Source organism: Neoarius graeffei, chromosome 12 (assembly GCF_027579695.1).
Source record: "Neoarius graeffei isolate fNeoGra1 chromosome 12, fNeoGra1.pri, whole genome shotgun sequence".
Taxonomy (NCBI): domain Eukaryota; kingdom Metazoa; phylum Chordata; class Actinopteri; order Siluriformes; family Ariidae; genus Neoarius; species Neoarius graeffei.
The window spans coordinates 57,298,489-57,324,410 of record NC_083580.1 but is presented as its reverse complement, the minus strand read 5'-3'; the positions used below and the strand labels follow the sequence as shown (position 1 = coordinate 57,324,410).

Below are 25,922 nucleotides of genomic sequence, written 5' to 3'. Positions count from 1 at the left end.
CGGTGCTAACATGATTGTACAAGGGTTTTCTAATCATCCATTAGCCTTCTGAGGCAATGAGCAAACACATTGTACCATTAGAACACTGGAGTGAGAGTTGCTGGAAATGGGCCTCTATACACCTATGGAGATATTGCACCAAAACCCAGACATTTGCAGCTAGAATAGTCATTTACCACATTAGCAATGTATAGAGTGGATTTCTGATTAGTTTAAAGTGATCTTCATTGAAAAGAACAGTGCTTTTCTTTCAAAAATAAGGACATTTCAAAGTGACCCCAAACTTTTGAACGGTAGTGTATATGCTTCTAAGATTTGTTTCTTTGAAATAAAGTTTAAAAAAAAAAACACTTAGGATATCGACTTTTATTTTGAAATGAAAAAGAAATAACGCGCATATACACATAGCTGTAGAATTGACTATAATAAGTGTGAAATTTAATTATTTTTGAATGTTTGGTTTAAAAGTGTACCAATATGATAAATTGTCACTTTTTCTGATGATACTGAAATATTGAAACGTAAGCCGGAAGTATAATGGGCTGGCGTCTGACGTCACACTTTGTTGCCGTGGCAACGCTTCCGTAAACAGAAGGCGTGACAAAGATTTGTTTTTTACGTCTCTTTATCAGAATTTCCTTTTCTTCTGTCAGTGATTTAATCTGAGCTCGTAGTTTTTGGTCAGATATGTTGGTCGGACAGAAAAGCAAAGCTCACTGTCGGGAAATTTCCGGTCCTACACCTCACTCAGTGGCAGTGGTAAGATCAAATCAGTATCTGGATCAGAATCAGTATCAGAATGCCCTTTATTATCATTGCATGTTAACATACAACGAAGTTTGCTGTCTCTCTAAAAACAAAGAAAAACCTGTTCCCCATTCACTCTACTCGCATACAGTGGTGCTTGAAAGTTTGTGAACCTTTTAGAATTTTCTATATTTCTGCATAAATATGACCTAAAACATCATCAGAGTGGCACGGTGGTGTAGTGGTTAGCGCTGTCGCCTCACAGCAAGAAGGTCCTGGGTTCGAGCCCCGTGGCCGGCGAGGGCCTTTCTGTGTGGAGTTTGCATGTTCTCCCCGTGTCCGCGTGGGTTTCCTCCGGGTGCTCCGGTTTCCCCCACAGTCCAAAGACATGCAGGTTAGGTTAACTGGTGACTCTAAATTGACCGTAGGTGTGAATGTGAGTGTGAATGGTTGTCTGTGTCTATGTGTCAGCCCTGTGATGACCTGGCGACTTGTCCAGGGTGTACCCCGCCTTTCGCCCGTAGTCAGCTGGGATAGGCTCCAGCTTGCCTGCGACCCTGTAGAAGGATAAAGCGGCTAGAGATAATGAGATGCGATGAGACATCATCAGATTTTCACACAAGTCCTAAAAGTAGGTAAAGAGAACCCAGTTAAACAAATGAGACAAAAATATTATACTTGCTCATTTATTTATTGAGGAAAATGATCCAATATTACATATCTGTGAGTGGCAAAAGTATGTGAACCTCTAGGATTAGCAGTTAATTTGAAGGTGAAATTAGAGTCAGGTGTTTTCAATCAATGGGATGACAATCAGGTGTGAGTGGGCACCCTGTTTTATTTAAAGAACAGGGATCTATCAAAGTCTGATCTTCACAACACGTTTGTGGAAGTGTATCATTGCATGAACAAAGGAGATTTCTGAGGTGTTATTGATGCTCATCAGGCTGGAAAATGTTACAAAACCATCTCTAAAGAGTTTGGACTCCACCAATCCACAGTCAGACAGATTGTGTACAAATGGAGGAAATTCAAGACCATTGTTACCCTCCCTACGAGTGGTCGACCAACAAAGATCACTCCAAGAGCAAGTAGTCGGTGAGGTCACAAAGGACCCCAGGGTAACTTCTAAGCAACTGAAGGCCTCTCTCACATTGGCTAATGTTCATGAGTCCACCATCAGGAGAACACTGAACAACAACGGTGTGCATGGCAGGGTTGCAAGGAGAAAGCCACTGCTCTCCAAAAATAACATTGCTGCTTGTCTGCAGTTTGCTAAAGATCATGGACAAGCCAGAAGGCTATTGGAAAAATGTTTTGTGGACGGATGAGACCAAAATAGAACTTTTTGGTTTAAATGAGAAGCGTTGTGTTTGGAGAAAGGAAAACACTGCATTCCAGCATAAGAAGAACCTTATCCCATCTGTGAAACATGGTGGTGGTAGTATCATGGTTTGGGCCTGTTTTGCTGCATCTGGGCCAGGATGGCTTGCCATCATTGATGGAACAATGAATTCTGAATTATACCAGCGAATTCTAAAGGAAAATGTCAGGACATCTGTCCATGAACTGAATCTCAAGAGAAGGTGGGTCATGCAGCAAGACAACGACCCTAAGCACACAAGTTGTTCTCCCAAAGAATGGTTAAAGAAGAATTAAGTTAATGTTTTGGAATGGCCAAGTCAAAATCCTGACCTTAATCCAATTGAAATATTGTAGAAGGACCTGAAGCGAGCAGTTCACGTGAGGAAACCCACCAACATCCCAGAGTTGAAGCTGTTCTGTACGGAGGAATGGGCTAAAATTCCTCCAAGCAGGACTGATTAACAGTTATCAGAAACTTTTAGTTGCAGTTATTGCTGCACAAGGGGGTCACACCAGATACTGAAAGCAAAGGTTCACATACTTTTGCCACTCACAGATATGTAATACTGGATCATTTTCCTCAATAAATAAACGACCAAGTACAATATTTTTGTCTCATTTGTTTAACTGGGTTCACTTTATCTACTTTTAGGACTTGTGTGAACATCTGATGACATTTTAGGTCATATTTATGCAGAAATATAGAAAATTCTAAAGGGTTCACAAACTTTCAAGCACCACTGTACTCGCACATTAAAAGAAACTATCAGTTGAATGAGTAACAACTATGAAAAAAATCATATAAATGGAATACAAAATAATGTAAAATGTATAAAGTAATTTAAAGTGACGTATGCAGTTTTTGCACATTCGTGTATAATGATTGCACTTGAGGTAAAATTGTCGTGATGGCTGGAGGGGTGTAAGTTCGCTCTCAGAAAATTCTTCTTTCGTCTGCTCCTGTTCGGGTCACCACAGCGGATCTGTTCCACATATTTTATTTGACATAGGTTTTTACACCAGATGCCCTTCCTGATGCAACCCTCCCTAGTCTATCCGGGACCGGCACTAAGTATGCACCGTCTTGTACAACCCCACTGACTGGGTATTTTACCTAATCTGTATGTCTTTGAACTGTGGGGGAAACTGAAACCCCTGGAAGAAACCCATGCAGACACAGGGAGAACACTCAAACTCCACACAGAAAGGCCTCCTTCGGTCATGGGGTTCGAGCCTAGAACCTTCTTGCTGTGAGGAGATAGTGTTAACCCCTACACCATTGGGGTACTGCCGTGAGTTGCATGGCCCGCTAGCTCGATAACCGTGTCCAGGATTCCTGGATGTAGTGATGAACATCACACAACTGTCCTGGATGTGTGCCCATGATGATAAAGTCTCAGCTCATCCATTTTGTTGTTTAGAGATCTGATGTTGGAGACAAAGAGACTGGGAAGCGGTGGCCTTGGGGGTTCCAGCACGGCATCCTCACGTTTGTTTCCGCTTTCTTCTCCGCCTCCGATGTCTGTCACACAGTACGATGATCCATGGAGACCCGGTGGTCTAGCGATCTCCACTGGAATCGGAAGGGGATGCTGAAATGCACCCATATTGAACTTTTGCTGCGTCGTCTCGATTTGTATCAGTGATTCCCGGGTGTAATGGATCAAATTTGATGTGCCTTGGTTGCATTTCCAAAACACGATCAAAAACAACTATCCATGTTTTCTTTCAATTAACAGAATCCAAATGAAAGTTACTGTCATTCACCCTTACTTAATTGCATTCCTCTGCATATAAGAAAGCACCTTTTTGTCCTTACATTACAGTACATCCTTCCAGATATGACTTCATTTTTTTCTCTTTTTCAGCTTCCATTTAAATCATTGATATGTAGTATTGTTGTGAATTTTAACTTTATACACTATATAGACAAAAGTTTGCAGACACCTGACCATCACACCCACATACATTTGTTGAACATCCCATTCCAGATTTATTCCCCTTTGCTGTTAGAATAACCTCCACTCTTCTGGGAAGGCTTTCCACTAGATTTTGTTACTAGGCTGTGGGGATTTCTTCATTCAGCCACAAGAGCATTAGTGAGGTCAGGCACTGAATCCTGGTAAGTAGTCAGTGTTCCGGTTCATCCCAAAGGTTTTCCATGAGGTTGAGGCCAGGTCTCTCAAGTTCTTCCACTCCAATCTTGGCAAAACATGTCTTCATGGACCTCACTTTGTGCACAGGAGCATTGTCGTGCTGAACCAGGTTTTGGCCTTTTAGTTCCATTGAGGGGACTCTTAACGCTAAAGCATACAAATACATCCTATACAATTGTGTGCTTTCAACTTTGTGGCAACAGTTTGTGGAAAACTCACATATGAGTGTAATGGTTAGGTGGTTATAGTTTTAGCCATATAGTGCAGCATTTCTCAACCTTTTTTCAGTCACGGCACCCTTCAGAAGTATGCAAATTCTCAAGGCACCCCCAAGTAAAATATACGCAGTCACGCTGACCATACGCTGACCCCGGCAGTGACGTTGTGACATGGGAAAGGGGGCCGTGAGACAAATTTTGATGATGCATGAGGCGGTGATGATCTGCATTAGTGCAACTATTGTTTTTTGGAATTTTAATTCATTTTATTTATTTCAGTGTTAGAATATATAATTTTTTGACGGCACCCCTAATGAAGCCAGACGGCACCCCAGTGTGCCACGGCACCCCGGTTGAGAAAGGCTGATATAGTGTATATATTATAGAATGATATTTAAAGTATATAATCAAGTCCAAAAAATGCATGGATACCAAAACTAGATCATTGCGGAAGTACTGTATATTACTCTCATTTACTCTTTATACTTTATAACTACTTTAATGGGAAAATGATCCTGATGTAATAGGAAATGTGTACAAATTTTAATAAGGAAGGCTAATGTGGGGCAGCATGATGGTACAGCGGGTAGCATCAACGCCACGTATCTCCTGATCCTGAGCTTATGTGACTGTCTGTGTGGAGTTTTTGCATGCTATCTTGTAGGTTTCTTCTGGGTTCTCCAGTTTCCTCTCACTTCACAAAAGGTAGCTCAATGGGCAACTTTAAATTACCCCTTGGTGTGAATGAATGGTGCACTGCAATTGGCTGTGGTCCCATCCAAGTTGTATCCCTGACTCACATCTAGTGTTCTATAATCCATTGCAAGCCTGGCCAGAATAAAGCGGTTAATGAAGATGAATGAAAATGTAGGATCAATGGTATCCACCCATTATCTATACTGCTTATCCTTCAGGGTCACAGGGAAAGCTGGAGCAAATCCCAGCTGACTTCGGGCAAGACGTGTGGTAGACCTTGGGCAGGTTCACCAATCTATCACAGGTCTAACACAGAGGAAAAAAAAAAAACATTCACACTCACACCTTTAGAGGAGCCAGTTGACCTAATCCACATGTCTTTGGACTGTGGGAGGAAACCAGAGCAGGCACAGGAAAAACATGCAAACTTCACACAGAAAGGCTGCCAGGGTTGAACACAGAACTTTCTTGCTCTGAGGCAACAGTGCTAACCACTGCACCACCATGCTACCTGGCTCAAAAGGTCTAAATATGGTAAATATAGTTCTTAAGCTCTATCCATCCATCCATTATCTGTAGCCACTTATCCTGTACAGGGTCACAGGCAAGCTGGAGCCTATCCCAGCTGACTATGGGCGAGAGGCGGGGTACACCCTGGACAAGTCTCCAGGTCATCACAGGGCTGACACATAGACACAAACAACCATTCACATTCACACCTACGATCAATTTAGAGCCACCACTTAACCTAAACCCATGTCTTTGGATTGTGGGGGAAACCGGAGCACCTGGAGGAAACCCACGGAAACACGGGGAGAACATGCAAACTCCACACAGAAAGGCCCTTGTTGGCTGCCAGGGTCAAACACAGAACTTTCTTGCTCTGAGGCAACGGTGCTAACCACTACACCACCGTGCTGCCTGGCTCAAAGGTATAAATATAGTAAATATAGTTCTTAAGATCTAATCCTGTAAAATTGTTTAGTCAGTACACTACATCCTCTAGGTCCTCGAATTAAAAGTACAAATGATATACCTAAAAGATATCCCCAGCATTTGTTTGTGAGAGTGCATGTTCCACATATAGTATGTGTTGCTCTTTTTGAGATGCAACATCTATGACAGTGATATTTTCATTGATTGACCACATTTTTAGCTAGCTAGACAGCCATCATGCAGACCCCCAGATTACCATATCATTGAACGAAAGAAACGGGAGGCTACTCGCAACAATGTGCTGGAGTTTACCAAGGACCAACGTGCCTGTGAAGTGCGAACACTCTGGGAAAGGAGCACTCAGAAGAAGATGGTGTCGGCTACTATTGACCGGTGCGTCTATGAGGCAATGGAACAGCATACGAAGAGCATCGATGAACGGAGAGAAAGGTATTCATCCTGTTTCACTTACACATCATGTAGGTTGAACTGATGCTTTTGTGAAAGGATGTGTATCATTTTTTTGGTCCATCCATGTCTTTCTGTCACGGTTTCTACAGGCTGCGTAAAATGCTGGAGTCTGAGGAGAGAGAATTGTTGCAAGAGATGGAAGCAAAAGAAGACACTATGCTTGAAAGGCAAGCAAGGATGCGTGAGAGAGCAAAGTACCTGCAGGAGAAAAGAGAGAGAGAGAGGCAGAAGGTGGCTGCTGAGAAGCTCGATCAACTCTTCAGGTAGTCGGAATGCAACTGTTTGCGAATACGTTATTCAGAATGAACAAATAATGGGTTCAAAACAAATAAATGTTTAGAAAGCTTGCCAGAAAGGTTCATGGGACATTTGGTTGAGACTAGAGGTACCGTATGTATCAGTACTGAGACAACAAAAAAAGTTGCATGAACTGGAGGCTTTTACTTTCATATGAGGTCAGATATGAAGCTCATGCGAACAAAGACGATATTCATTGATGTTGTATCAGACTGTTATATAAGAAATAATAGAGCTAAAGCCTCGGTCACAACCGGCCGTATGTGCTCCTATGGCCGGTCTACGTGCAAAAAACGCAAGAAACGCACGGAGGGCGCGCGTGAAACGCACGGAGGGCGCGCGTGTGACGTGCTGATTTTCGAGCCGCAGACCGGCCGCAGAGGTTCTTTGTCATGTCAAACAAACTCTGCGGGTGCTTACGTTTTTTTCAGGTTGCAAGACAAACTTACGGCCAACGTGCGTCTTTCTCCATGAACAAAAAAAAACGCAGCGATTTGGGAAACGCCAAAAATCGCACGTCCAAAAAATCGTACGTCTGGTTGTGACCTAGGCTTATAACATTCATGGAATGGAAGTTACTTTCTTCAGTACATTCAACTGGAATATGTGACTTTGTGCTTTGTATATGGTAAGGTGAACACTCATTGCTGAAGTGGTTAAAGTCATGAGCACAGTAGCTGGGCAACTGGGAAACACAACTAGCATGAGGTCTCTAATGACTGAGGCGAATGCTTTAGACAGCTAGCACTTAGTTGTTAAGGCATTTTACATACAATGTAAAGCACAGTGAACGTGGAATCAGGATGAAAACGTCAACATTTTCCTCAACTGTGATGGTAAATTGCAAAAAAAAAAACACTTCAACAACTAAAATTATACTTAGCATGTATTGCTAACAAAACTCATATGGGTTCAGCCATATTGGACAAGTTTCCTTATTGTGTCACTCGAGAATTCTTCAGAACATATAACTACCAGTTTGGGTTTCTGGTACTGGTATTTCTACAAGAGTGGGCCATTCAGACGGAATCTTCTAGAAAGATGGCGAACATACAACTACCAATTTAGACATCAGATGTTGGAAATGCTGCAAAAAAGCGTCCTTCAGATGGAATGTTCTAAAAAGTTGGTAAACATACGTCTACTAGTTCAGACTTCTGATGTTGGAAATACTACAAGAAGAGGCCTTTCAAATGGAATCTTCTAGAAAGACAGTGCACGTCTCATCTCATCATCTCTAGCCGCTTTATCCTGTTCTACAGGGTCGCAGGCAAGCTGGAGCCTATCCCAGCTGACTACGGGCAAAAGGCGGGGTACACCCTGGACAAGTCGCCAGGTCATCACAGGGCTGACACATAGACACAGACAACCATTCACACTCACATTCACACCTACAGTCAATTTAGAGTCACCAGTTAACCTAACCTGCATATCTTTGGACTGTGGGGGAAACCGGAGCACCCAGAGGAAACCCACACGGACACGGGGAGAACATGCAAACTCCTCACAGAAAGGCCCTCGCTGGCCACGGGGCTCGAACCCGGACCTTCTTGCTGTGAGGCGACAGTGCTAACCACTACACCACCGTGCCGCCGACAGTGCACGTATGACTACTAATTTAGACTTTTAGTGTGAAAACTATGAGTGGGCCTTTCAGATGGAATCTTCCAGAAAGATAATGAACATAAAACTATCACTTTAGACATCTGTTGTGGAACTACCACAAAAATGGGTCTTTCAGATTAAATGTTCCAGAAAGATGTTGAACATATGGCTACCAGTGTAGACTTCTGATCTTGTGAATACAAGAATGGGCCTTCAAGATGGAATCTTCAAGAAAGGTGGTCAACATCCAATTCACACTCTATGCTTCTCATCTCATCTCATTATCTCTAGCCGCTTTATCCTGTTCTACAGGGTCGCAGGCAAGCTGGAGCCTATCCCAGCTGACTACGGGTGAAAGGCGGGGTACACCCTGGACAAGTCGCCAGGTCATCACAGGGCTGACACATAGACACAGACAACCATTCACACTCAAATTCACACCTACGGTCAATTTAGAGTCACCAGTTAACCTAACCTGCATGTCTTCGGACTGTGGGGTAAACCGGAGCACCTGGAGGAAACCCACGCGGACACGGGGAGAACATGCAAACTCCGCACAGAAAGGCCCTCGCCGGCCACGGGGCTCGAACCCAGACCTTCTTGCTGTGAGGCGACAGCGCTAACCACTACACCACCGTGCCGCCTCTCTATGCTTCTGATGTTGGGAATACTACAAGAGTGGGCCTTCCAGATGGAATCTTCTAGAAAAATGGTCATCATCCAATTCGCAGTTTATGCTTCTGATGTTGGGAATACTGCAAGAGTGGGCCTTCCAAATGGAATCTTCTAGAAAGATAGTCAACATCCAATTCACAGTTTATGCTTCTGGCGGCACGGTGGTGTAGAGGTTAGCATGGTCACCTCACAGCAAGAAGGTTCCGGGTTCGAACCCAGCGGCCGGCGAGGGCCTTTCTGTGTGGAGTTTGCATGTTCTCCCCATGTCTACGAGGGTTTCCTCCGGGTGCTCCGGTTTCCCCCACAATCCAAAGACATGCAGTTAGGTTGATGTGGGGCGGCCTTGGGCTGAGGTGCCCTTGAGCAAGGTACCTGACCCCTGACTGCTCCCCGGGTGCTCTGGTGTGGCTGCCCACTGCTCTGAGTGTGTGTGTGTGTTCACTGCTTCAGATGGGTTAAATGCAGAGGATGAATTTCGCTGTGCTTGAAGTGTGCATGTGACGAATAAAGGTTTCTTCGTTTCTTCTTCTTCTGATGTTGGGAATACTGCAAGAGTGGGCCTTCCAGATGGAATCTTCTAGAAAGATGGTCAATGTCCAATTCGCAGTTTATGCTTCTGATGTTGGGAATACTACAAGAGTGTGCCTTCCAGAAGAAATCTTCTAGAAAGATGGTCAACATCCAATTCGCACTTTATACTTCTGATGTTGGGAATACTACTAGAGTGGGCCTTCCAGATGGAATCTTCTAGAAAGATGTTTGTGGCAGTTCGTAGGAGGGGGAGGAGCACAGAAAGACGGCAGGCCAGAATAAAGTTCCATACTTCAATTTATTCGTTCTTTTCAGACACAAATATACTCCCAGTCACACAGAACACACAAGTTGGCTGGTTCAGGAGAGAGCTGCCTTCCTCTGCTCTCTCTCTCTCTTTATATAGGGCACGGTCACTGGGAAGATACACAAACACAGGTTAATTGACATCAGGTGTAGTGATTCTGCCACTTACCTTCCCTGACTCCGCCCTCCTGTCACAGACCGGCGCTTGACCACGCCCCCGCTGCCACATACCCCCACCGCCCGACTCAGGCCGGGCAGCCGTCTGGCCTGTAGCCGACTCCCCCCTTGACGGGAGAGAAAGTCCGCCACAACCATCTGCGCCCCCGGCCTGTGGATCACCTTGAACTTAAAGGGTTGGAGTGCCAGATACCAACGGGTGATCCGTGCATTGGCATCCTTCATGTGGTGGAGCCACTGGAGGGGCGCGTGGTCCGAACAGAGGGTGAAAGGGCGTCCCAGCAGGTAGTAGCAGAGGGCGAGGACCGCCCACTTGATCGCGAGGCACTATTTCTATCGTGCTGTAGCGCCCCTCGCGTACCGACAGCTTTCTGCTGATGTACAGCACGGGACGATCCTTCCCCTCCACCTCCTGGGACAACACGGCCCCCAGCCCTCTGTCCGACGCATCCGTCTGTAACATAAAAGGGAGAGAAAAGTCAGGGGAGTGTAATAGTGGCCCCCCACACAGTGCAGCCTTTACCTCAGAGAAAGCCCACTGGCATTGCTCCGTCCACTGGACCAGATCTGGTGCCCCCTTTTTAGTGAGATCAGTCAGCGGGCTGGTGACGTCCAAATAATTAGGTATAAACCTACGATAGTAGCCAGCCAGCCCCAGGAACTGTCTCACCCCCTTTTTGGTCTTGGGCCTCGGGCAGGCCGCAATTTCTGCTGTCTTGTTAATTTGGGGACGCACCTGCCCGTTGCCCAAGTGGAAGCCTAGATACCGTACTTCCACCCGCCCAATCGCACACTTCTTTGGGTTGGCTGTGAGATCCGCTCGCCTCAGCGATTTAAGGACGGCCCTCAGGTGTTGTAAGTGCCGCTGCCAGTCATTACTATAAATAATGATATCGTCGAGGTATGCAGCCGCATAGGTGGCGTGGGGGCGGAGGACCCTGTCCATCAGCTGCTGAAACGTAGCAGGCGCCCCAAACAGCCCAAAAGGAAGTGTGACAAACTGGTGTAAGCTGAACGGTGTGGAAAAGGCCGTTTTTTCTCGGGATAATGGAGTCAAGGGGATCTGCCAGTAACCCTTTGTCAAATCCAGCGTCGAGTAAAAGCAAGCCGTGCCTAGCCGATCGAGCAACTCATCAATACGAGGCATTGGGTATGCATCGAATTTAGACACCGCGTTGACTTCTGTAGTCCACACAGAACCGGACTGACCCATCGGCCTTGGGAACCAAGACCACTGGGCTGCTCCAGTCACTGTGGGACTCCTCGACGATGCCCATCTCGAGCATGGCCTCGAGTTCTTCCCGAACCACTTTTTTCTTGTGCTCAGGTAGCCTGTAAGGGCGGCTACGCACTACCACCCCCGGGGGCGTCTCAATGTGGTGCTCTATGAGGTCGGTGCAGCCGGGCAGGGGCGAGAACACGTCCAAAAACTCGGTCTGCAACTGGGCGACCTCCGCGAGTTGGGTCGGGGAGAGGTGGTCTCCACAGGGGACCGGAGAGGTATGCGATGCCAATGCGCCCTTTTGAACCTCCGGCCCCAGCTCTGCCTTCTCCGGAACCACCGACATCAACGCTACGGGGACCTCCTCGTTCCAGAGTTTGAGTAGATTGAGGTGGTAAATCTGTAGCGCCCCACCCCTGTCCGTTCACCTCACCTCATAGTCGACGTCCCCGACTCGCCGTAAAGCTCATTGAACTGCCACTGTGTATGAAATGTGCTATATAAATAAACTTGCCTTGCCTTGCCGTGTGACCTCAAAGGGTCCTTGCCACTTGGCGATCAATTTGGAGCTTGATGTGGGCAACAGTACAAGTACTTTATCTCCCAGTGCAAACTCCCTAAGGCGCGTACCCCTGTCATACAGGCAGGTTTGCCGTTCTTGGGCCTGCCGCAAATTCTCCTGGGTTAGGTGTGTGAGTGTGTGGAGATTTGCGCGCAGGTCAATAATGTATTGAATTTCATTTTTACTTGGTGAAGGTCCCTCCTCCCAATTTTCTCGCAGCACATCTAAAATGCCACTTGGCTTACGCCTGTATAACAATTCAAACGGGGAGAACCCCGTGGAGGCTTGGGGGACCTCTCACACTGCAAATAACAAGGGTTCGAGCCATTTATCCCAGTTACGTGCATCCTCACTTACAAATTTTTTAATTATATTCTTGAGGGTGCGATTGAACCGTTCAACTAAACCGTCCGTTTGTGGGTGATAAACGCTGGTGCGGATGGGCTTAACACCTAATAGCCCATACAGTTCGCTCAGTGTTCGTGACATAAACGAGGTGCCTTGGTCAGTCAGAATCTCTTTCGGGATTCCAACTCGGGAGATGACGCGGAAGAGGTGCCTCCGCAATACTGTGTGCTGAGATATTGCGAAGAGGCACCGCTTCCGGGTATCGCGTTGCATAGTCCACCAGAACTAATATAAAGCGGTACCCTCGTGTTGACCAATCTAATGGCCCGACGAGATCCATCCCAATTCTTTCGAATGGGGTCTCGATTAATGGTAGGGGGCGCAAAGGCGCTTTTGGAATGGCCGCTGGATTTACTAACTGGCATTCGCAGCATGCCGTACACCACCTATGGACATCGCCGCGAATCCCCGGCCAATAGAATCGGGCCATTATTCGGGCTAGTGTCTTATCCTGCCCTAAGTGTCCAGCCATGGGATTAAAGTGAGCCGCCTGGAATACCAATTCCCGGCGGCTTTTTGGAATCAAAAGCTGTGTGATTTGCTCTTTCGTCTGAGTGTCCTGCGTCACTTGGTATAATCTATCTTTTATAATAGAAAAATAGGGGAAGGACGGGGGGGGCGTTCAGCGGGAGCATTTGACCATTGATTACTCTCACTTGGTCAAACGCCTGCCGCAGAGTCTCGTCTCGCGACTGCTCTAACGGGAAATCCGCAAGGGATTCCCCGAGAGAGGGAGGAGGAGCCTGTGGCTCCTCACTCTGATGCGGAGATGACGTAGACGGCTCTGTGACAGCTGCTCCCACCAAAGCGACACCGGGACCTCTCCCTGCTAAACTACGGCAGGATCCACTCTTCACTAAATGACTCATCAACTCCCCAAATCCCGGCCAATCAGTCCCCAAAATTATCGAGTGGGTGAGGCAAGGATTAACCGCCGCCTTTACTATAAATTTTTCCCCTCGGAAAAAAATGTGGACCGACACCAACGGGTAGCTGTGAACATCCCCGTGCACACACAACACCTTCACCCCCTGTGCTCCCCCCAATGCCTCGTCTTGCACCAGGCTTTGGTGAATTGAGGTCTGATTACAACCAGAATCCACCAACGCCTGATATGTATCCCCTTGGATACTCACCGGTATGCGATACGCTCCGGCCCGATCGAGGGCAGCTCCTGGCGCGTCGGGGATCCGAACCACCGTGCGCACTTCCATTGCCGAACATTGCTGTTGGAGGTGGCCCGGCTCCCCGCAGCGCCAGCAAACCGGCTCGGGCTTCCTTTCTGCACTGGCGCCCTGGGGCTCACTCACCTGAGGGGGGGAAGAGACAGACACAGAAGGGAAAAACGGGAGGGCACCGCGGGTGCGACGGGCCGGCTGGGGTGGGGCCGGCCCCCGCCTCCGCGGTGGGGGAATGGGGCGAGGACGAGACACAGGAGGAGAGAGGGGGAGAGAGAGAGAGGAGAGGAGAGGATGTCCGCTGTCCTGCCGTCGGAACAGCCGCCAATGGTCCTCCGCCAACTCGATGGCCTGATCCAGCGACGCCGGGCGGTGGCACTGGACCCACTCCGCAGTTCCCTCTGGCAGGCGGCCGATGAACTGCTCCAGCACCACCTGATCGAGGATTTCCTTGGCATCGTGGTTGTTGGCCCTCAACCACCGCCAGCAGGCGTCCCGGAGCTGCTGGCAAAACGTGAACGGACGGCCGACTTCCTCCAGCTGCAGAGCGCGGAAGCGATGTCGCTGTTGTTTGGGGGTGCGCCCTGCCTGCTGGAGGACGGCCCGGCGAAGGTCTGCGTAGGCCAGCCGGCGGTCGGCGGGGAGCTGTAGCGCGGCCAGCTGCGCCTCGCCCATTAGCAGGGGGAGGAGGCGCGCCGCTCGCTGTTCCACCGGCCAGCCCGAGGTCTCTGCTGTCTGCTCGAAGAGCGTGAGGAAGGCCTCGGGGTCGTCCTGCGGGCCCATCTTGGCTAGGGTGAGGGAAGAAGGGTCCGCGGCGGTGGAGATGGTGGACCCCGCCAACGCGAGGAGGTGCCGGAACGCCTGACGATCTTCCTGCTGCGCCAGCACCAGGGCCTCGAACCGGCGCTCTTGCTCCTTCCGGAGGGTGACTAGCGCCTGGTGCTGGCTCTGCTGGGCCGTGGTGAGGGCGTGGACCAGGTCTGTGAAGGGGGAGGACTCCATGGGGCTGTTCTTTTCCTGTGCTTGGTCCCGTGTTTCGGCACCACTATGGCAGTTCGTAGGAGGGGGAGGAGCACAGAAAGACGGCAGGCCAGAATAAAGTTCCATACTTCAATTTATTTGTTCTTTTCAGACACAAATATACTCCCAGTCACACAGAACACACAAGTTGGCTGGTTCAGGAGAGAGCTGCCTTCCTCTGCTCTCTCTCTCTCTTTATATAGGGTGCGGTCACTGGGAAGACACACAAACACAGGTTAATTGACATCAGGTGTAGTGATTCTGCCACTTACCTTCCCTGACTCCGCCCTCCTGTCACAGACCAGCGCTTGACCACGCCCCCGCTGCCACAATGTTGAACATGCAACTACAGGTCCAAACTTCTGATGTTGTACATGCTACCAGAATGGGCCTTTCAGAGGTATCTTTTAGAATAACAGTGACCATACAGTATGACTACTAGTTTGACTTCTGGCAATCTGAATACTATAAGACTGTGATAATTTAGGCATGTATTCCTTTTAGATGGCTGTGAGATTTCTCTAAATGTTTTGTCTGTGCTCCTGGATTTCAGAGAGCAGAGTGAGGAGCTGCGGGCTTCAAACATACGCCAGCACCAGGAAGAGGTCTGCACAGAGCGTGCAGCCCAGATCCAACTGCGTCAAGAAGAGCATCGACTGCAGCAGGAGGAAGAAATGCTTTTTGCCCAGCTGTGGGAAGGAGATCGTCTGGCCAAAGAACAGCGAGAGAACCTGCGGGCTCAGCGTCGGAGAGAGAATAACTTGGAGCAGCTGGCTTTCCTGCGCACTCAGATGGAGGCTGCAGAGCAACAGAGGCTGCAGGCCAAACAGCTCAAAGAAGAAGAGGCCCAGTTACTGGTACACTGTTATTGGAAAACAGTTAACTTTGGTGTGGTTACAGTACCTCCATGTCACGTTAGGCCACATAACACCACCATATCATTGATTATTTTCCTATAACAGCATGGCCCTAAGTGTTTTCATCCTCATGTTACAAATTAATTAAATATTAATAATGTACTGTGTATGATTGAAGTCATCTCTATTTGCTGATTTTGTGCTTATAACATGTTGTTCTTCAGCGAGATCAGAGAGAGATGATGCATCTGGAAGAGGAGTGGAAGCACAGACAGAAGCTCCAGAATCAGGAGAGCTGGCGCAAGCAGCTAGACAGCTCGCTGCGTCTTAAAATGAAGCGTCTAGCGCGGGAACAACAGGAGGACCTGGCGTTGGACATGAGCATCCTGGAACAGTTGCTTACACTAGGGAAGGATGAGAAAAAAGAAGAGGCTCTGAGGAAGGTAAGACATTAAGAGTGTCTGTCCACTTTGCGTTCAGAAACAAGAACTGTACCAAATGGGAACCAACAGATGCTTGTGGTTATAGATGTAGTGAAGAGTTCTATGTCATCGTTTAGTTATGACATCATCACTGCACACGGTGTTCTTATGCCATTGTACAGGTACAGTCAGAATGTCTTTTGTAATATTATAAAAGATTTTCAGTCTAGTACTCTGAAGTGTGTCAGCCCTGCGATAACCTGGCGACTTGTCCAGGGTGTACCCTGCCTCTCGCCCATAGTCAGCTGGGATAGGCTCCAGCTTGTCTGTGCTGTGACCCTGTAGAACAGGATAAGCAGCTACAGATGATGGATGGATGGATACTCTGAAGTGTTCTGTTGGGAATCCTTTATCTACATGGTTTTCCGCTCCTGTGGAGGGCGGCCCCATGTGGACAGTTGGGGGTTGCACCTGGAGGACACTCTGGACTCTTGCAGTGGTGCTTTTGTGGCTGGGGACTGCAGTTAACTTGCTGACTTTAGGACTGCAGTTGACTTGATGACTTTGGGACTGCGGTTGTCGTGAACGGTTTTGCGCTCGGGTTTCCGTCGGTGGGGGGTTTATAGCATCAACGAAGCTGACTTTATGTTAGGACTGTTAATGTTATAGTCATGTTGTCTGTTGTTGCCCAAATAAGGATGGGTTCCCTTTTGAGTCTGGTTCCTCTCGAGGTTTCTTCCTCATGTCGTCTGAGGGAGTTTTTCCTTGCCACCGTTGCCACAGGCGTGCTCATTGGGGATAGATTAGGGATAAAATTAGCTCATGTTTTAAGTCGTTCAAATTCTGTAAAGCTGCTTTGCGACAATGTTTATTGTTAAAAACGCTATAGAAATAAACGACTTGACTTGAAACTTGACTTTAAAGAAAAAATGTGTCATGGTGGTGTAGCTTGTAGCATCATCACCTCACAGTTCCAGGTACTCAGTTCACTCCTGAGAGTGGGTTCTCCCTATATCTACATGGGTTTCCTCTGGTTTCTCTAGTTACCTCCCACTTCCAAAAAATATGCTAATTGACAGGTGACTTAGGCATCAGCTCCAAGGTGTCTTCCTGGAGATAGGCTCCAGATTCACTGTGGCTCTGATGAGGATAAAGTGGTTAATTAAGGTGAATGAATGTTCTGTGTAAAATCCTTCAACAGAGAGTTTCCCAGTGAGACAGGGTTCTGAGTAGACCCCCTTTAGAAAGTGAAGAAATGTTCTTGTAAGGAAAACAAATCATGTGGACTGCCAACATCCAGCCAACCAGAACACGTAGTTTTCTGTCAGTCAGAAAGATTGTTCATTCTTAAGCTCTGTCTTTTGCTCTAGCATTGGGGCATTCTAGGTTAAGCATGTGTTCTGAGGATGTTTCTTTGGAAGCAACACTGAAAATTTGAATTTCACAATTACTACACAGCAAATTCCTCGGTGTTGAATTAACACTTTCAGAGTTCATTTGGGGGCGGCACGGTGGTGTAGTGGTTAGCGCTGTCACCTCACAGCAAGAAGGTCCTGGGTTCGAGCCCCGTGGCCGGCGAGGGCCTTTCTGTGTGGAGCTTGCATGTTCTCCCCGTGTCCGCGTGGGTTTCCTCCGGGTGCTCCGGTTTCCCCCACAGTCCAAAGACATGCAGGTTAGGTTAACTGGTGACTCTAAATTGACTGTAGGTGTGAATGTGAGTGTGAATGGTTGTCTGTGTCTATGTGTCAGCCCTGTGATGACCTGGCGACTTGTCCAGGGTGTACCCCGCCTTTCGCCCATAGTCAGCTGGGATAGGCTCCAGCTTGCCTGTGACCCTGTAGAAGGATAAAGTGGCTAGAGATAATGAGATGAGATGAGAGTTAATTTGTGTCCAATTGGACCTATATAAACACAGTAGGGTGTTAAATCAACACTCTGGGTGTTAATTCAACACGGGATTTTGCTGTGTAGTACCAGGACACTTTGCTTATAGCTGTACAGCTTGGACTTCAAAAACAACCCATGCACATACTCCTCAAATTTGTCTATTTTTCGAACTTGTATAGTTTGAATTCTTATTTTTTATTCTGTTTAATAACTACTTTTGTCTATTTTTAAATTCGATCTTAACTGTTCAAGCACCAACCACCAAAGTAAATTCCTTGTATGTGAGAACGTACTTGGCAATAAACTTGATTCTGATTCTGATTAACGTTACAGATTGTATTGTGAAGCCTTAATCTGGGCTAAGAGTGTAACCTCCCAGAAGCAAGCAACCGTAACTAACTGTAACTGGTGCGTTTCTGGTGCCAAAACTTCCTAAAACCAAACAGGAACCCAGACTGTAGCTTCAGGCTGAACACAAGAACACAAGCAGTTCCACATACAGTGTCAAAATGTGTTGTTCTCCTTTCAGCTAAGCTGCAACAAATTGAAACCGTAAACAGGGACGATATAAAACATGCTGTGTTAGTCAACAAAATGTTCTCATTGAATGAATAGTTGGAACTGCGTGAGGAGCAGCAGAGGTATCGGCAGTACCTGGCGGAGCAGCTGGAGGAGCAGAGACAGCACGAGGCAGAGTTGGAGAAGCTGTTCGACGCTGAGCTGCAGCAGAAATTGAACCACAGAGCAGAACAGAACCGTCTGGCAAAAGAAGCTAGAGACCGGCTCATGAAAGATGTGCTGGACATTCGGCGCTTACAAATTCAGGAAAATTGTAAGGAACATACTAAATGCTTGACATACTGTATATTTGAAACAGTGATGGGCATAGATAAGGGAACCAGTTTGCTCACTGTGACAAGTAATAACACTACAGTAGATACAAGTTACCTGACCAGATGATTACCTTGTGTCCTAAATTTAGATGTGTAAAAGATTTTTGCAGCTAGGGACCTTTATCGTGATGTACAGTAAATCTGCACTGTATTCTAGCAATTTGTTGGAGTCAACCTACACACACAGAACAAACACGTTAAGTCTACATTGAAATTATTTATTGGTTAATTGTTTTTGAATTATTGAGGTTTGGATTAAACCCATTTAATTCATGGGACCAGTTAAACCAGTTAATAAGTATATAACAGTTATTCCACAAAATCAAGTCGTACATGAGCTGATAGCCAATGAGGCGTGTAGTGCTGAATGAGCTATAAGCCATGTACAATGAGATTGAGTGGAATAACTGTTTTATTCTATCCATATTCACTGGATTTTGAGAAGCAGAGCATTTTTATTTTTATTTTTTGCAAATTCGATAAACAAAAACTTTATGCAAAACGTCCGACAAAATCATTTCCACTTCAAATGTAAACAAACCGGTGAAATGACAGTAGCAATTAGTGAAAAATGCTATAATAATAATAATAATAATAATTCTTGAAAAGGGCGGCACGGTGGTGTAGTGGTTAGCGCTGTCGCCTCACAGCAAGAAGGTCCGGGTTCGAGCCCCGTGGCCGGCGAGGGCCTTTCTGTGTGGAGTTTGCATGTTCTCCCCGTGTCCGCGTGGGTTTCCTCCGGGTGCTCCGGTTTCCCCCACAGTCCAAAGACATGCAGGTTAGGTTAACTGGTGACTCTAAATTGAGCGTAGGTGTGAATGTGAGTGTGAATGGTTGTCTGTGTCTATGTGTCAGCCCTGTGATGACCTGGCGACTTGTCCAGGGTGTACCCCGCCTTTCGCCCGTAGTCAGCTGGGATAGGCTCCAGCTTGCCTGCGACCCTGTAGAAGGATAAAGCGGCTAGAGATAATGAGATGAGATAATAATAATTCTTGAAAAGGGCGGCACGGTGGTGTAGTGGTTAGCGCTGTCGCCTCACAGCAAGAAGGTCCGGGTTCGAGCCCCGTGGCCGGCGAGGGCCTTTCTGTGTGGAGTTTGCATGTTCTCCCCGTGTCCGCGTGGGTTTCCTCCGGGTGCTCCGGTTTCCCCCACAGTCCAAAGACATGCAGGTTAGGTTAACTGGTGACTCTAAATTGACCGTAGGTGTGAATGTGAGTGTGAATGGTTGTCTGTGTCTATGTGTCAGCCCTGTGATGACCTGGCGACTTGTCCAGGGTGTACCCCGCCTTTCGCCCGTAGTCAGCTGGGATAGGCTCCAGCTTGCCTGCGACCCTGTAGAAGGATAAAGCGGCTAGAGATAATGAGATGAGATGAATTCTTGAAAAATAAAAAAAGATACGTTCTTACCATCAAATACTTTTATTCCATATCTTGTTGATTTTTTTTTTTTTGTATTTTTGGGGTTTTGTTTTCAAGTACAGTTTTATTTCGTCCTCAGTTGGTTCAGCAACACGCGCTTCCATTTTGTTTTTCTCTACTCACTGTATATGAGCCGATATCCTATATATACGGGGTGTATCAGAAAATGTGATATTATTTGAGATGTAAATATCCAAGAAACTGCATAGTCTAGGCAAATGAAACTGAACAGGCTTAATGTTGAGCAATATAAGATTTATTCCTCAAAAGCTGAATGAGAAATTCAAAGGTAAATGGATTCCATGAACGATTTCACAAATTTTCAATATGAATGAATGACCCCTTTATTATCACTGTACCAGTGAAATTGACCATCAACCTGTCCTCACGTACATACATACATACATACAAGGGGAGTAGACAGGACAGGGAGACAGGGAAAAAAAGAAATTACAGAGAATATGAGGAAAGGAGAGGAGAAAAAAACACCCCCACTCTATGCTCCTGCAAGAGTACAGTGTGGGAACATTAAAAAAAAAACCTCAGCACATAAGCACAAAAAACACAAGTACACTTTACAACATGAAAACACGGGACTTAAGGGGGGAAAGGGGGGGGCGGCAGAGAAAAATGCGACCGCCTTCCGTGGAAGCACGGAGAGAAAAAATAAAAATATGCGCGCCGCCTGAGACACAGACACACATACACAGCCTTCCTCTTTGAACTTTTTGTGCCGTGTCCAAATCTGCATTGCAGTTGGCGCATTTTTAGAGAATTTTCTCATAAATGCACGCTGCACAGTCTTGTTCGACTGTGTTCGAGCAAACTCTAACACACAAAACGCCTTTTCTTTTCCGGGGAATGGCATTACTATACCTAAAAAGATAAAAACTAAAAGCATTAAACATAAATTTTTGACCTGTTTCCACACATGCTGTTAAAATTTGCGGTCAATTGAACGAGAATTGACAAAGTTATTAGATTGTGAAATGATATCAATTTTTTTTAAACACCCTGTGTGTGTGTGTGTGTGTGTGTGTGTGTGTGTGTGTGTGTGTGTAAAATGGTGGTTTGTGATTTCCATCACTGTAAGTAAATAGTATGTAGCTAAATTATTTTTTAATGTGATATTGCTTCATAGACCCCACTTTGAAAACCTTTGGTCTAGATACTGTTAAAGACTGTCTTCTCATTTGTATTCCAGTGACAGAAGGGTGATGGGAGTTACTTTCCTTGTCAGAAATAATTATACTAAATGACATGAGAAAATTGCCAAATGAACACCATTTGAAATGAACAATCAATCAATCAATCAAATTTTATTTATATAGCCCTTTACAATAACCAAAAGGTACCTAAAGTGCTTTACATCAAAGCCATAAAACAGAACACCAAAACACATAAAAACACAGGTTTTAACTGCGGAAGGTGCCACCGTGCTGGATTACCAAAAGCCTTTCAGAAGTACATGAAATAAAACAGACGGAACGAAGCACCCCTCAAAAACAAGACTCCCCTAGTCAGGATTGTATGCCAATCTAAAAAAGTAGGTCTTCAACTTTGATTTAAAAAGGCCGGGATCAATAGTGGTGCGAATGTCGGGGGGCAGATTGTTCCACAGTCTGGGAGCAGCGACAGCAAAAGAACGATCACCCCACTGTTTATATCTCGACCTTGGAACTTCTAACAGAAGCTGACCCGAAGAACGCAGGGCCCTACCATGATCACGAATAGTTAAAATCTCAGATAAGTAAGAGGGAGCCAGGCCATTGATGGCATTAAAAACAAACAACAGAAGTTTAAAATCAATTCTAAAACGGACTGGAAGCCAATGGAGTGACGACAACACAGGAGTAATGTGTTCACGTCGAGACATGCTTGTTAAAAATCGGGCCGCAGCGTTCTGTACAAGTTGAAGACGTAAAATTGAACAGTGTTCAGTAGAAGAGAACTGTAAAATTAAACGCTCTTAAATTTCAGTCTTAAATAATTTAGAAGAAAACTGAAAACCAAATGAATAACCAAAGCCAAAGAAAGAAAAAACAAATATGCAGGACGACTGAAAATGTGGTCTCGTGTGTCATGTTTGCCTTCATCAGGGATTTGGATTTACTCTTAAAACAAAGGCCTTTGTAGTAATAGGACCATGTTTTCCCATAAGCGCTCAGTACTTCATGTGATGATTTAAAGACAAGACAATAATGTTTGTTATGCTCATTTTTTTCTAATATCCTTTCAGTGGAGAGGAATGCTAAGAAACAGGCAGAACTGGCTAAGGAGAGAGATGAGCTGAATAGAATCATCCAGATGAACAAGCTGCTGGATGAACAGGAAAAAAAACGGTGCGTATTAAAGCTATCACTGCTTGCTGACCTTTTGTCTTTCTCTCTCTGTCTTTCTGGGCACCTCTTATTACAGGAAGAATTCAGTGAAAAATCAAAATGCACACAACGGGCCCCAGTGAGCAATCTTTGTGTATAGTTGTACATTCGCCGGCCGCTTTATTAGGAACACCCATCCACCTGCTGTTTGATGCACACACAATTTTCAAAAATCACAATTTTTCCCATTCTGATGTTTGAAGTGAGCATTAACTAACTGAAGCGCTTGATTTGTATCTGCATGATTTCATCCCTTGACAGCAGCACAATGCATGAAATCATGCAGATACAAATCAAGCGCTTCAGTTAGTTAATGTTCACTTCAAACATCAGAATGGGAAAAATTGTGATCTCTGTGACTTTCACTGTAGCATGGGTGTTGGTTCAAGCCAGGTGCACTGGTTTGAGTATTTCAGAAACTGCTGATCTCCTGGGGTTTTCACACACAACAGTCTCTAGAGTTTGGTGCGAAAAACAAAAAACATTGAGTGAGCGACAGTTCTGCCGGTGAAAACATCTTGTTGATAAGAGAGGTCAGGGGAAAATGGCCAGATTGGTTTGAGCTGCTTGGAAAGGTATAGCATCTCATTGCAACGCTTTACAACCGTGGTAAGCAGAAAAGCATCTCAGCATGCAACAGCAGAACACCACATCGGGTTCCACTCCTGCAGCCAAGAACAGGAGTCTTAGAATCAAAAGCAAGTTCCTTTTAAAGTGGCCAGTGAGTGTATGTAACTCTTCACTGGCCATAGCATATGAAAAATGCCCATCAGGTTTACATAAGTTTGGGTTTTTGGTTTTTTTTTTTCATACTCATGCACTCACAGTTGCATGATTCTCACTAATTTCCTTATATTCATATAGAAATGACCAAGCGTGTTCTCAGTGGAACTAATTTGCTTTTAGTGACATTATGTTCTACATCTTCCAGTAATGCAGCGCATTTGGGTACACCACACACACTTCCTCTATTTGTAGGGTGCCATTTCTTTTGACCAAATCGAGTAGCTCATCTTTTTTGCCTTAATATATTGATTTGATTGATTTTTTTTTCTTTCAAGTCGTTAACATGAAACAACAGGGTTGCGCAAAGTGTTGATATTTGCGTATGGACTTAAAATTAATGAGTGATTTAAACATGACAGTATCGTTTGTATATAAAATTGCAGTAAATTAACAATTAAACAGTTAACAATTTGAAGCCAATCAGTCGGCATTTAAGTTAGTGAGTGTCCTGATAGTTAAATTTCCACAAGGGAGTTTGGGTGTGTGTAAATAAAAATGAAATAAATTTGTTAGGGTTTTGAACCCGGATCGCTGGTATAGTGATCCAGCAAACCCCCACTAGGCCACCAGGGGAATGACTCAAATGCAGAGGAGTGAGGCAAAAGTAGAGTAGAAAAATAGTTTATTTACAATATTTACAATCCAGGGCAAAAACAAAAGTATAATCCAAATGCTCAGAAGATAACCGGGAAAAAAACAAAAGTTCAAAGAAACAAAGAGCCAAAAACCATATAAGAAGAGGCAAAAATACAAACGCTCAGAGGATCCAAAAATGGTAAACACAAAGTCCAAAAGAAAGCAAAGTACAAAAACCACGAGGACCACGGAACAGAGGTTACTGGAGCTAAACATAACAGCACAAAGACTCCGTGACTAGGGACCAAACTGAGGGAGTATTTATACACAAACTAAATAGGACACAGGTGACAATAATGAGGACTAGGCGGGGCACAAAACAAAGGCACATGGCTGTCAAAACACAAAACACAGAAACAGTGGCGGCCTCTAGAGGCCAAAACAAACATGACAAGATAAGGAAAAAACAGCAGCCTCTAGAGGCCAAAACAGTCCCAGTCCTAACAAAATTTATATAAATATATATTCAGAAGAAACAGGACATTTTCAAAAGTCCTTCATCAACTGCACAGTGTGCCTGAGTAGATAGATAGATAGATAGATAGATAGATAGACAGATAGATAGATAGATAGATGTTCAGTTCATCTGTGTTGCTGATGATTTGAACAGACAAACCCCATACATATACAGTATGTTATTTACGAGCTGGGAGGTCCGTATGGTGACATACCGTGACCTCGGCCTTGAGTACTGACCTCGGCCCAGAGGGCCTCGCTCAGTACTTTCAAGACCTTGGTCACGGTATTTCACGATATGGACCTCCCAGCTGGTAAATAACATACTGTATATGTATCATAAGTAAATAAGTAAATAAATAAATGCATGTGATAGCACAAAATTTCTGTCTCACTGCCTCTTGGGTGGATGGGCCAGCCTTGTGATTGGTTGGGCCAGAATCCCCCACCACCACACATCCCCACACACTACCAACCAAACTCCCCGCCCCCTCCCACACACCCTGCGGAGCCGGGTCTGCCGCTTCTGCAGATAATTATGAAAAGGATTTTGGGTGACGTAGGCTTATATTAGAGCGGCACGGTGGTGTAGTGGTTAGCGCTGTCGTCTCACAGCAAGAAGGTCCGGGTTCGAGCCCTGTGGCTGGCGAGGGCCTTTCTGTGCGGAGTTTGCATGTTCTCCCCGTGTCCGCGTGGGTTTCCTCTGGGTGCTCCGGTTTCCCCCACAGTCCAAAGACATGCAGGTTAGGCTAATTGGTGACTCTAAATTGACCGTAGGTGTGAATGTGAGTGTGAATGGTTGTGTCTCTATGTGTCAGCCCTGCGATGATCTGGCGACTTGTCCAGGGTGTACCCCGCCTTTCGCCCGTAGTCAGCTGGGATAGGCTCCAGCTTGCCCGTGACCCTGCACAAGATAAGGGGTTACAGATAATGGATGGATGGATGGATGGATGGATGGATGGATAGACTTATATTACCTTTATTAGTCTCATAGCTCCAGTGCAAAACAAAAAAGCAAACATTATAGCTGATCAACTGCTTTTCAAATAAATGGAAAGTTGTGTATTATTAATATCATGTTTGTTTGTTTTTTACTCCAGTCTCAGGGAGGTGTGTCAGGAATATCAAGCTAGTCTTTTGGCTCAGATTTTGCACAATCAGCAGCTAAATGATATCAAGCAAGCCGAGAACGACCGGGAGGTCCAAAGGAGTCGAATGGACGAGGAGAAATACAATCAGAAGGTGCAGGAAATCATGTCCAGGCCGACGTCCCATACTACAGGAGTTCACCCCTTTAGAAGAAGGAAGGACCAACCAACAACTAACTAAACCTGCTCAAATCATTAGCTGTGATTCGCTCTCACAATGAAACATTCTCAGTGAGCTTTGCGCTTTTAATAGGTTTTATGGCCTCGTATGGAGTATCTTTGAATTGTGATTAAGATTTGCAAAACAAAATAAAAAGAAAAGAGTCTTTGCTCTGAGGTGTTATTTTTGTTCCTGATTGAACCAAGCTCACTTCAGAATTGCACCTCACAGTAGTTTGTTGGTGCGATTACATTTTCAAAACGTGTCTGACTTGACGGACTAGTTTCTAATGGGGTTAATTATTTCA

The 25,922-nt window shown here is 45.7% G+C and overlaps 1 protein-coding gene across 1 annotated transcript; it reads left to right on the top strand.

The window, feature by feature from the left end:
- Nucleotides 1-595: 595 nt before the first annotated feature.
- Nucleotides 596-25,776, top strand: cfap53 (cilia and flagella associated protein 53). Its single transcript, XM_060935102.1, has 8 exons — nt 596-759; nt 6,339-6,568; nt 6,679-6,852; nt 15,124-15,427; nt 15,652-15,870; nt 18,352-18,568; nt 22,288-22,390; nt 25,408-25,776. Exons 1-8 carry the CDS (start codon nt 688-690, stop codon nt 25,634-25,636), a joined length of 1,548 nt encoding a protein of 515 aa, XP_060791085.1. The 5' UTR covers nt 596-687; the 3' UTR covers nt 25,637-25,776.
- The last annotated feature ends 146 nt before the right edge of the window (nt 25,777-25,922 follow it).